The sequence below is a fragment of the Melanerpes formicivorus genome, unplaced genomic scaffold, assembly GCF_026170545.1.
Source record: "Melanerpes formicivorus ecotype bairdi unplaced genomic scaffold, bMelFor1.0.p_v2 SCAF_6, whole genome shotgun sequence".
In the NCBI taxonomy this organism is placed as follows: domain Eukaryota; kingdom Metazoa; phylum Chordata; class Aves; order Piciformes; family Picidae; genus Melanerpes; species Melanerpes formicivorus.
This window is the reverse complement of record NW_027142358.1, coordinates 15,656,667-15,670,312: the sequence shown is the minus strand read 5'-3', so window position 1 is coordinate 15,670,312 and position 13,646 is coordinate 15,656,667. Positions and strand designations below refer to the sequence as shown.

The window sequence follows — 13,646 nt, the reverse complement described above, 5'->3', positions numbered from 1 at the left end:
CATTATATTTTTACTAATTCATATTATAAATGCTTTGGGATTGTAATGCCAAATAGAAGGATGTGTTATTCATGTCCATTCATTATTCAGTTGAAAATAGGGAAGTAATTTCCTTTATGTCCCAACTGGCATTTTCACTAGTTGCAAATAACAGTTCTATTCAAAATCTATAACATTTCTGTGAATAGGAAGTAGTTGATTCTTAGGTGCTACAGGTGTCAAATGAATTTAACACCCACCCAGAGGCTGTTCTTAAGGTCCCCTTGTCTTTCTGCTGATTTCCATTTTTTGTCAATGTTTTTGGAAGTTTCATAGGAAATGGTGTATGTGTGGCTGTACCATTTAAAATCATTACTGTCTGTCTGATCTTGTCACTAGTCATCCCTACTAATAATCCATTTTTTTGTTTTATTTGAAAGAAAATAAGTATTGTATTTGGTATGAATGTAACAATGACTGTACAAAAGGAATGAATAGTCACAGCATGTTTTCTTTCTAAGATGTATTGCTCTGATATGCAGTTGCTTATATACTGGTTGAAAACCTTATTGCAAGTCCTTTCTGCTACTTATATTTCCAGGTCCAAGCCTGTTTTCTGCATGTTAATTATGTGAAATACAATATGTGATGCATGATCTCCAGAACAACTGATAATAATAGTTAAAAACAGTCCCTGAAAGGACATTGCTTTTGAGAGGCACCATGGAGTCCTTTCCCTGTTGAACAGAAGGGCTTAAATTTCCCACTTCATTGGTTAAAATCTCATGAAAATGGTACAAAAAGTTTTCTTTCCCAACTGTCTTTGTCCTTAAGGATGATTTCTTTTAATTTTCCTAAATATGTCCTATCCTGTTATTGACTGTTTACCAGATATGCCTGCAAGTAAATGAAAGCCAGGGACTGTTACTAACCAGTGACATAGTTGAGAAGTTCTGAGCAGTGTGTTTTGCTACAGCATATGGTTATACAAAGTCCTTCAAAACAGCTATAATTGTAAGAAAATGGGCCTGCCTTTTACCTCATCTGTTGTTAGTATGTCTCAAAGATGCCTTTTTTTCCCCCCCTTTTCATTTCATTAAAGTGAAAATAATAAAATAGGCATAATGGAAAGACTTCCGCATTTTTAGTAACATATTTCATTTTCCTTTTCCTGCCCAACTTTTCAATTTTAAAGAATATGTTGGGAAAAGTTAGACAGAGGGAAACCATGGGAAAACAAATGCTGTTTTGAATTTTTTATGTACTTTGAATGTTTATGCATCAAAAGCTGCAGTGGAAACCTTCTTACTAAAAGCCAAGCTCTGAGGAATGATGTACAATGCAATGAACAAGCCTGATGCTGCATGATGACTTTCTGAACAGCTGTAAGATAACTCTTCTAGGATGCTAAAGGAACATGGCATTAGTCATGTGGGCAAAGTTTTAGAGGAATGGAGTCGCTGCTGAAGAGATCACTCATTCATCTCCCTCAATGCCTGTTTTCCACAATCATAATGTTACCCTTGCTTGACAAGTATACTGTATGGCAAGTCATCAAGGCCTTAGAACAGGACTTGACCCATTTGAGTGATTTCACTCCCTCTTCACAGGTGACTGTGGCATTAAGAAACTGGAAAAAACCAAGATAAATTATTCTGAATTTAATGCTATTGCTATAATGCAAAAATGCCATCCTAAATGGAAGGTACAGGCCAGAGAAACATTACCTTTTTTCTGCATTTGCTTTTAAGGTTTTGTTTTTGCCTGTCCGTCTTCTGTTTTGTTTTTAGTATAATTGAGTCAGTTCAATCTAAACCATTACCAAAAGTGTTGGTTCAGTGCCACATGTGAAACGATCTAAATGGCCTTTGCATTTCCTCAGGCTGAAGCATACCCGTGATTTGGGTAGCATGCAAAATTGTACAATAGTAATTGCACAGACATTTATAAAAAAGGAGTATGTATATTTCTAGAATACATGACAAGGGCATTTGGTTGACTGATTGGTATAAATGTTCTAGTCTAGCCTGTGATTTCTTTGGGAATTAGCCCCTAATTCTGTATTCAGCTATTTGGTTCTTGATCTACCTTTCAATGCAGAGCAGAAAACATGCCAATGATTGGTTCAGCATGTTTCAGTGGACCAATGCTCTATGTGCTTTTGGTGATGCCTTATTTGTGAACTGATTTTAATGTCAAGCATATTTACCATACTGGTTGTGTCTCTTATATGGACAAATTTTGGTACTCTGTCAAGACTCAATTTGAATTCCTGAAGATATAACATAAAGTAAATATTTCAGAAAATTTTACTAGCATCTTGTAACTCATTAGAAATGTGTAATTTGTTGCAATAAAATGTTCCCTGGCACAGTTTAATACAGAGAAATAAGTATTTTTATATATGTATATATACATATGTATGTGTATAATGTATATATGTGTGTGAGTGTGTATATCAGAATACATGTGTATGTGTGTTTTTGTGTGTGCATACATACATGTATATATATATATATATATATACACACACACATTAAAGTTTTTGTTTTTCACAGGAAGCAGGATAGACCAAAAGTACCTTAACAAATTAGCAACTTCAGATTTTTCTTTTCATTTTAGCCTGGTAGTATTAATTGTGCCAAGGGAAAAATATATTCATAGGATTTTCGACTTTTACCGTGTTCTTTTTTGATCCAAATACTTGACTATAAACAGTAATTCTTGCCCATGTCTGCGGTCACCCTGTAAGACTGAACAGAAATAAAGAGCAATTTATCTTTTGCCCTACTTTTAATGTACAGCCAAAGTGTTATCAATAATTTCATTGCATTTTTTTTTTTCCTGGGTCAAGACTGTTAACATAAACTAAGGCCTGTATTAAATCCCTTAAATTACCTTCCAGCTGCCTTGTTATATATATAACCTTGCCATTAACCTGCTGCTCTTCCTCTCCTCCCATCCAACACATGGTTATAGCCAAGATGTCCATCTACAAGAGAATGAAACTGGCATGTTGTTTTGATTGCGGACGCTGTGAGCGTGACTGCTCTTGCATGTCAGGCAGTGTACATAGTAACATGGACACCCTTGAGAGAGCCTTCCCACTTTCTTCTGTCTCTGTTAATGATTGCTCCACCAGTTTACGTGCCTGTAAGTTTTAACACCAACACATGCTGTTCCATGTCTGTGATGTCTGTGATATCATCCCCGTCTTGTGTCGTACATTGTAATTCTGTGAGTTTTACTGGGCTGATGCTTTTTTAATAAGTCAAACCCAAAATTTAATCCAGCTCTGTATTTATATTTCTGTTTTCATTTATTTTTAAATACAAAAAAATGTGATTCATGATTTTGCTTAGTATGCTCTTTATGGGGCATACTCATGCAAGAACTTTTAGTAGTGCAGCATAAAATATAAATTTTCATTAATTAAACAATAAGTACTTCAGTGGAGGGACCAGCCTATGTCTAAAGCTAAGACTGGTGCTAAGCAGACAGCTTTAATAGTTCTGGCACTAGAGCAGCATGCAGTAGAGAGCGAAGAAATACACAGGATACAAGTCAGTAATTGAACTGTAGCAGCTGGAGTTCTGTTCTACATGATCTTTATTTTTGCTTGCAATGTTCTCTATAAAGCAGGACCTTCCATCTAATACTGAAACCACAAATATCTTCATAAAAATGGTCATACTTGTGCCATTTTAGAAGGACTAGCCTCATGCAAACTTCCTCATGCAAACTTTTTGAAATTAACTGTAGAATCTGTTCCATAGGACAGTACCATTCTGGTATGTGTTGCAGAACCTCTTTTGAAAGATCAGAGTCGAGAGGAAGAAGACAGAGAACTTAAAACAATTCTGTGTAGCCATTAATTTATTGGGCAAATGGTGGGATTTACAAAGCTTGTGTTGTCAGTGCGATGACAACTGAAGAAGATTGTTAAAAAAATAGATGGTGATTTTTAATTTCTTTTTTTTCCCACTTTCTGATCCTCTTTAGATGGTCACAGTGGGCAAAACTATGACTTGGCAGAAGAACTGTTTTCCTTTACCTAATCAAATGGTACAGAAAAACTCTAAAATTGTTCAGATTCATCTATAAGTTTTGATCAGGAAGTATGTCCAATTCACATTACAAGTCATCACAGATAAAATGCCTTTTGCTGCTAGGAGTACAATATAGTTAGTAGATGATGCATCTGGTTGTCTTTTGATACCGTATGTGTATTGCGGTGTATTGTCCAAATGGTGAATGACTTTTGACATTTGAACTATTTTTCCAGACACAAATGTGGATCATTTAATACAAGCATTTTTGTTGGCATTTTTTGTCTGAGGGCTGTCAATAAAATGTCATTAAAAATATAATATAATTTCTTAGCTATTTTACCAGAAATCTTCTTTCAACATATGTGTACAAGCATTCTGATTGTCCTTGATTTTTATCTACTTGATTGCAAATCACACATCACCTCAGGGGAGATAGCTCTCAGTTTTAAGTCCTACTCTTAGTTCAAGGAGTTTTTATGCTTTAAAGATTAAATAATAAAGCGTATCCTTTTTCAGAGTAAAACATAGCAAAACTTACTTTGTTAAGAAAAGTGAAAAAGAAACCTTCCTGGATTGAGAATTGCATCAGACAGTGTTACTTACAATAACAGCCTCAGTACACAGTGCCTGGTGTAGTTTGCAGATAGTGGCTATTGCACAGAGTATGTCTTCAGATCCTGGCACTGGTGTTAACAGCAACCAGACCACACTAAATGAATATGTCCCTTAAAATGGGTAAAATTTCTGCTGTTAGCACTGTTTGGTGAGGAAAGAAAAGCCATAGTTTGTAGGTTTACCGTTACTTTCAAGTTAGCTTAAGATTATGGAGGCATATATAAAGTAAACTTCTGTGATTGTGTTGTCTTCTGAGCCAAAAACCTCCAGCAATAATTGTATTATTTCCACCAAAAACAATACTTCTGGGAAACACATTAGATCCATGTTATATTTTGAAATATAAGTGATATTGACAGCTTTGTGTAATGTTAGTATCCTGTCTTTCAAAGGCCTTTTCCCCCTTCCATCACTCTATCAAATCAAAAGGGATCTCACTCTTCCCCTTGTGAGAGTAGTCACCTTTGTTAATAATAAGTACAAAAATCAATACCAATTCACACTCTTTGCAAAGCAGCATAAGCCTTTCTTTTCCAATTAATATATATATACACACATGCAACATTTCACTGGCAGGGCACTGGCAGGAAATCAGTGTGTTTTCTTTGCAGCTCGCAGGGGTCATATGATGCCCATCTTGACAGAGCTAGTTAACTCAAAGAATGGTGGTGAGAGTCAGCTTTTCATTAAATATGGGCAGATGTGAAATGTAGAGTGTTTGACAATTAGAAATGGCAGCAGCAGGGCCCCAGAATCAAAGTGAGGTCAGATTGGTGGATCAGATTACCTCTCCTACATTCTTCAGTTGTTCTGAGAATCATTTTGAATTAGTGTCAGTGGAGCCATGATGGGTTTTGCCCTTTGTCTTTTATGCTAGGACTGTATTGTTTCCCCAGACACTCATTAAAGGTCATTATACTATTACAGAGCTTGCTTTGGTCGTGGTGCCCCAGTTGGGTTGGTTTCCTTCTACAATTGCTTAATGCATTTCTTTCTTTCTTTCCTTTCTTTTTTTTCCCCTCTTGGTATATAAAATTAGGCTTTTTTTTTCTCCAAGGTAAATAAAATCACAAGCCTTTGTATGAAACTTGAAACAATCAGTAGCTTTTGTGAAAATGAATGCTGTTTATATGAATCTGATGTCAAGTAGGTGATACAAATTTACGTGCTTAATGGTGTACACATGATTTAGTGTACTAATTGTGTAGTCTGTAGAGAAAGTAACAGTGGAGTGTATTTTTCACTGTGAATGAGTTCCTCTGCTATATTGTTGCCTGTACTTCCAGCAAATGAAAATCATATTTTGATTTAATACAATCATATTAAAATAGCTTTCAAGTTTATAGGCTGTTGTCTTGGAGAAAAATAAGTAAGGAGATAGAATTTAAATTTTTTTATGGGTCTAAATTTTTTTCAGGTTTAGATTGCTACAAAACAGTAGACAAGTGGTCCAAGCATTTTTTGCACTTGAGACTCTAGCAAATTAGAATGAAGAGAGGCACTTAGCTGTTGAAAAACCTGGGGTGGTTTATTCAGTGAAATTATATTACTAATAAGTGTGATGTTTCTGCTTAGGTCTGTTCCAAATCTTGGGGATTGCCAGGCAAATGATTAATTGATACAGACAGAATCTTAACCTGAACCACTTAATTTCTTTGGTTTTGTATCACCATATGTCTGTGTTTCTCAGGAACATCAAAGGTCACGTTCCAAAAGAAAACCCTTTTCTAAACTTGTTGCTGTGCCCATTGCCATGGGAATCTGCATTTTCCAGGACATTCTTGAAACTAGGCCCAGGCATTTCTAATTCAGCCAGTGAGAAAACATGTTTTGGCATGCTCTGGTAGTCTGTGTGAAGACTGACATTAGTGAGTGTAAGGAATCTCCAGAGACAAAAACAGACTAGTTGTCACTGTATTTTGAATTCAGGGTTCAGCCTAAACTCCTACCCATCTTATGTGGAAACAAACACTATGTTAAGACAAGCTGAACTTGTGAAAATAGCACATGTACCACTATGTGCCAAGCCCAGATTAGGAACATATATCCCATGTGGCTTTCTAGTGCTATCATTTGGTTTGTGCTGAACAGACTAGTTAGCTGCTGAGTCTTTCTGAAAGGACCCAAAAATCACATTCAGTGAGATCAGATGAACATTTTGAGTAGCTCGAATAAGGACAGCAGTTGAGCCAAGGTTGGTACGCTGTGCTGAAGTTATGTCTGGCAATGTGGTTTAACAAGTTAGGTCAAGAAAAACTAGTTTTCTTTCAATGTGTTTCAACCTGTGCTATTTAGGGCAATGTGGACTGTCTTTACAACTTAAACCCCTGAATTCTATTATGCAAGTTGAAATGACATGTCACATACTGGTTTAGATAGGGAGAACACATAACACGCACATCGGTCAGTGTATCTTACACTCATCAGTGGTGTAATTATGCTTGGGGTTTTCTAAATGAATTGACTATTAAGTCCTTGATTCCTAAACTACTGGCTAAAAAGATAGCCTTTATTTCTCCCTAGAATGCAAGAGTCTTTCTACAGAATAAAACTAACCTATGACTTCTCTAGACCTGCTCTAGTAGCCAGGACAGTAATACTTTTATGGATGAGCTAAGATGCAGGAGGGCCCTTATATGCCCTGCCAAAGGATAAGTTTCAGTGCTAGAATTTTCTGTTCATCCTTTAGTAGCAATGGTGTCCCTTTTACAGCATATGTATACCACCTTGTGGTGATTAGAGACTTGGAGAGTCTTAAACCAGTTATAAATGTGATCCCATGTACTTTCTACGTGTAATACTCTGAATATGAAAAGTTGGGGTACTACTGTTGCTTTCTCCTACTGCACACCTTTTCTGATCTGTGAGAATTCTGCTGTGGCCACAGGAGGGTTGGAGACCATTTGCTCTGTGATTCTTTTATATATGCTGCATAAAAACTTTTCTCTTAATATAACCCATCGATCCCCCTGCAGTCATACTGTCTCATCTTTGTCCTGCACAAAAAGCCAATTGCACACCTTTAATGTTTTGAGGAAAAAGACATTAAAGAAGTAAATAAGCAATGGGGTCTGCTTGGAAAGCAAAACCAGATGTTGCCTCTCAAGGATGACATCATAAGTTCATAAGTAATTAAAATCAGATTGTTATGTTTTTTACAGCTCATTTCTATGGAATGGCTCCACCTCAGTATACTGGAGGATGATACAGCAGTATGTTGTGTAGCCTGATTTTTAAAACTTCTATTAATGAAAATGAAACATTAGAATGAGATAATAGTGCCACATAAATTCCTGTTAATTCAAAGCCATAGCAATATAAAGAAACACATGAAACATACTGTGGGTGATATATTGTTATATGTAAAAATAGTTTCAAATATTGGTCTTTGTTTTAGAGTGACAGGTTTTCACTTGTTACATCAGTTCCCATGTATCCAGGGCTGTGTTTCTAAGGACTGGTGTGGCTATGACCTTTCTTCTAAATACCTCTCAATACTGCATGTGTCCCATTTTGAATTAATGAAAATAATGTAAACATGTTTTAGTATTTAATTTTGAAAAGAAAATATTATTTTAGATAACTCAGTTAAGATAAAAATCCAGTAGAGCTGGAAAAGACTCAGGCACATACATCTTAATGTAAGTGTTGCTACTGAGTAATGAATGAAGAAAACTAACCATCCTTACCCACCTTCTCAGAATGAACTATTGTCAAGAAAGCTGTTATAACCAAAACTGGACAAAGGAGTTTTGAATCACATAAAACCAGGCAATGGAACAACTGAAAAATAAAATACCAATGCAGGAGATTCCTGCACTCTTCTATAGAGGTCCTTATGGTGTAGCCACTGATAAGAAATCAGTGTTTGTAGATGCCAGAGATCTGCCGTATTTTCAGACAGCTCCATACCCTGTGGTACTGGCAAGTCAGAAGCCAGACTCTATAAAATCTGCTTTTGTGAGAATGAAAATATCTTCATTACTCTTACCCTTTCAAGTGTAGTTTATATTTAAAATTCTGCCTTAGCTAATTTCTTCCAATGTTCCTCTCATTTTTGCACTCATACAAATGTCATATATAGGCATTTCCTGTAAAGACAACAGGATGGACTGACTCAGTATCTGCAATAACAGGCTTAATGAGTGTTCAAGAACTGCTTGCTGGAACAGTGGTTTCACTGAACCAACCCTTTGATTTGTCTGCCTTACTCTTAATGTGCAGACCTTCAGGTGATCCTCTCCTTCATGTAGCTGTGTATGTTTTTCTGCATTGCTGGTACAGAGATAGGTGCAGTGATTGGAATGGGCTGGTATATGCCCTCTTGAGGCTCTAAGTATCTATTCCACAATATTTTCTGTCTACATGGAATGCACTGGACTTCGGTATTTCTTTTTCAAATGCTGAGTAAACAATATTAATTACAGAAGGGGGAACATTAACATGAAAATAGATACTTTACAACAGATGACCTAGTCTGGCTCTAACACTCAAAAAATTAATCCCTTTCATTCTTCTTTGTTTTAAAAGAATGTGAGTGCTGCTAAAATTTTAACTTTCTTTTGGCTACAATGTGATTGTATAGATGAATATGGATGTAGAAATGTAAGAGTAGAATAAAAACAAAACAACCCTCCCAAACCAAGCTGTTCCTTTTCAGATGATAGAATGGTGAAAGTGAGACAATCTGATTCATTACTCATGACTAGGAAATACAAATAATGAAGCATATGTCTTTTCATGTGAGTTTTATGATGCAGCATGTAACACTAGGTTGATTAAAGGGAGCTCTGCCCAGTTTGCAATGTCTGTAACAAGGATATGAATTCTCACCTCACCATGGAATAGAGGGACTGCTAACTTTAGCAGAAAATCTTCTGGAGAATTGTGAAGGTGGGAAAGACTGCCTGTAATTCCTTTAGGCCTTTACGTTGAGTAATGATTCTTACCAGGGTCACAGAGAAGAGACTAGTGAGTGGCTTGCTTTGATGGGGACAAGCTAGAAACGATGCTGTCTGCATCCTGTGGAGTGAATTTAGCAGAGGGTCTTATGCAAGGTGACATGGAAATTATGTTTGCATTTTTAGTTCCTGAGTGTGGCTGGTTGTCAGGAAACTCACCATGACATTTTCTTACCACCAGGCAGCAGATTCTTCTGTTACCTCCTTGGTGTGGGACAGATGCTAGCCGGTTAGGTCTCCTTCTTTACTGTTTCCAAGCTATTTCAAGCGACAGATGCCAGAGCTGGCTCGGTTTCAGCTTGAGCATTTCTGTCATAGTCCTGCCTTGAGCCCAAATTCTGACCTTTACTATATGAAATAAAGTATTTATGAACAAGCAGTGGCTTGATCCAGAGCCGGCTTAGAGCAAATGTCAAGTGTCAAGTCAGTCTTCTGCTTCTTTATACCACCGGCATTAGGAACCTGGATTAGACCCTAGACTACAGCACCGACTGCCTTAGGCTTTATGGGTCTGGAGAGACATAACTTATTAACAAAGAGTTATTAAATTTTTATCAGTTTTATAACACAATGTAAATGCTTTCTATGAATCTACATTGTATTCATTATCATTTAAAATGTTAATTAACTCAAAGTTGCATTTAATTCAGTTCTAAATATGCCTTTGGGAGGAAGCTTTTAAAAACAGCTGCAGGATGGAAAAGCTCATTGATGCTGGGAAGTTGTTAGCACCACTTTTCAGGATAGGTCCCTGAAGCTGATTGCCGTTTTGAGTCTTAGCTAATTTGTGTTGATGTTATTGGGCAAGGTCTCAAATTAATACTGAACCAATAACAGCAGAAAGCTATCAGCTCATGCTAATCATAGATACACTTTGATGTGTAGTTCGTGTTCTTTTCAAATTGCTTCCAAATTAAAATGAACAGTTAATCCATAAAGCATGTACTTCTTATACTCTTGTATTATAATATTTTTTTCATTTGATATCCTTATTGGTTGGCTCCTTTTATAATTCAGGGAAGAACAGTTTCGCTGATTTGGAATATTCCCCCTCCCATTCATAGAAAAATAAGTCCCCTGGCCTATGTTTTCTACATTTTGCGTGATCTGAAGTTATTGTAACGTATAGAAGGAGATTCTTATCAAAATATATACCAGTCTACAATATAGTATCAACATATAAAGTAGAATGCAATTTATATTAAACAAATAGAATAAAATTTAAATGTGCTCAGCTTGTTATGAATGAGGCTGTTACTGCTTTTGATTCATTTTGGTATAAAAACAGGACAATGAAGGAAAAAATCAAGCAGTGTTTCCACCATCAAATTATTCCATTGAGATCCTTAGCATATTTAATATATGCATAGCTTTAGTCAGGTAAATAATCACATAATCTGTAGTGTTACTACTAATGTCATATTACATGATTCATACTTCTAGAACTGGAACCAGAAGCAACCAACCTAAGGCTTATCTCAAGCAGGTGCATCCATTGAATTAGAATCAGAGATCTTCAGACTTTATCAGGTTCCATGTAGGTCTACAGGGTGATCTAGCCCCGAGCCTGGCAGCTGGAAGCTCCTTGCAAGACCCATTTTTCTGGGTTCATTGTACTTTCTACCGAGTACCTAGAAACTTTCCAGGTACTTGTACATGGCAGGATACGTAATCTCATAAAATTTTTATGTGCTGCATGAAAAGAGGAGACTGTTGTTATGTAGCTCTGTATGTGGTTCTTGGAAGTGTCACTAAACAAGCGACCATCCTGTATCATTGCTTTGACTGAGGTTGTGGTAGACAGGAGGAAGTTGAACAGACGATTTTTAATTTGTTTGTAAGAAGTCATAGATGAATTTATTGTAGTGTGGAAGTTCTTAAATACTTTAAAGTTTAGTTGTACTTTTACTCTTTGAGGCTAATCACCAGCTTCTGTTAGCATTGGCTTTTATATAATACAATAATAAATTTGTGATATTTTGCATGTTACTGAATTCTGTAATGCTGTGATTCAATTATTATCAATGACTTTAGGAAACATACTGTATGCTACCTCACACACATGCTTTACTGATACCAATCAGATTTTGTTAGCACAGTACAATTACTCTAAAAAGGAAGGGTGGAAAAAACGTTACTACTGTGTAAGAAGTGGCCAGTGCCATCTGATTTAAAAGTAATTAATGTAGACATTCTAGTTTGACTGGAAGTTGATGAAGGCAGATACGAAAAAGATGGCAAAAGGCAAAGATCTCAGTCTTGACTATGCCACTGACTTACTATAGTTCTTTTTCCGTCCAGAGACTGAGGCTGTTGTATTCTCAATGTATTATGTTATGTTTTGTGCTAGGAAGTGCTTTGAGATCCATACATTTTGAAGTAGTGAATATAAGCCTAGATGTCCTTTGATGTAGTGATTCCCTTGCAGAGGTTTGTTTTCTGAAGGAGGTCATAGATACGCAGCAAGGAGAAAAGTGAAATGTGTACATGCTATAAAAGAGGAATGGGGAAATTACCAGAACTGCCTTGCTACTCTTAATTTACAGAGGTTCTGAAAGGGGATACTATCTAGGAAGACAGGAATAGCTTCTGTTTGTCTGCTTCCAGACTTCAGGGGGCAAAAAAACATTTAAAAAGTTGTCTGCAGCTTTTAGCTGCTTCTAAACTTTAACAGGAATGCAGACCTTGTTTACTGTGAAGAACTGCTGAAGGAAATCCAAAAAATCATTATAGCGCCTTTGATCTTTGTCATGCAATTTCCTTTGTTCATTCTTGCATAAAAGATTTTGCTTGCTCTAAGCATGTTGCTTTCTCCGTTCTCATGTTTGTGACATTATCTTCACTCTCTAACTCAGTGGTGTTGTGTGTTGCCTGACATAGCATGTCTGACAATATGAAGAGAGAGTTTACATCATCATACCTGTACTGTGGAGGAAGACAGGCAACAAGAATTGAAGGTTCTGTTCTTGAGCAAACTCTTGCTCAGTGTACTAGTAGGTGTACCATCTACCAATGTGGATGATTTATTCTACAACTAGCTCCTCTTCTCTAGTTCTTGCATAATCCTGTATAGGACGTGCTGCTTGGATTTCTAGTAAAAATAGAAGTTGTTCAACACAGACAACAATTTAGCAGTCAAGATAAACACTTGCCTAGCTGATAAAGTACCATCAGCTAATAGAACTAGGATTCTTCTGAAAGTAAAAGCAATCCCAGGTTTTTAGCCTAATGTAAAGATGATGGTTATTCCTGTTCCGTGAGTAACATGCAGTAAAATTCAGTTGCAAACTGATAACATGTTTCATTAACAGGCCTTTGTCCAGTGATTTTTTTCATTCATGCTTGTGGTGGGTTGAAAAATTCCCCCCAATATTAAATTTGCCAGACCAGCTCAGTTGGAAGCAAATGAAAGCTGTATTTACAAGCAAAACTACAATCTATGATGAAATGCAATGAATGTGTACAAAATAATACAGTACTTATAACATTTACAGGTATTTACAATTAATGAACAGCACAAGGACCTCCCTGGTCAAAGCCCAGGGGAAGCTAATAGCTTCTCCCTCCCTGCCCCTGCCTTGCCCCCTTGTACACAAAGGGACAAGAGATGGAGCAGAGAACTTAGAACTTAGCTAAAACAATGCAACCAAGGTCAAGCAGAAGCCAGAGAAAGCACAGCCTGAGAGTGAGAGAAGAGCGAAATTGGTTTTGTGCAATTAGTTTAAGTCCCTTATCTCTCCAGTGGGATTGTTTAGAACTATCATTATTTTCCTTTTTACAGCCAGTAGTGATTTATTTACATTTTACCACTTTTTGTTCAAGATCTGTGAAAAATTTTAAAAGCATAACCTAAAACTACCACAATGCTTTACTGCAGTTATTCCTGATCTGCCAAAACATGCAGGGACTGACAGGTTCTCTCTGGTCAGGCTATAAGATGGGCAGCAACAAGAAGTGATACAGTATTTATTTAGAGTTGCAGATGTGAAAATTGAATATAATTCACATAAGGAAGCAGGAGAAGGGTAAAAAGTAGTGA

General features: G+C 36.6%; 1 protein-coding gene across 20 annotated transcripts in view; it reads left to right on the top strand.

Moving 5' to 3' along the window:
* KCNMA1 (potassium calcium-activated channel subfamily M alpha 1) overlaps positions 1–13,646 on the top strand; it is a 410,890-nt gene that overhangs the window by 317,552 nt on the left and 79,692 nt on the right. For 8 of the 20 annotated variants that reach the window (XM_068139886.1, XM_068139885.1, XM_068139883.1 and 5 more), the window contains one exon: positions 2,959–3,132. The exons of the other annotated variants lie outside the window; for them this stretch is intronic. In XM_068139886.1, the coding sequence (XP_067995987.1) occupies positions 2,959–3,132 (174 nt within the window). The remainder of the gene's footprint in view (positions 1–2,958; positions 3,133–13,646) is intronic. 20 annotated transcript variants of the gene reach the window in all.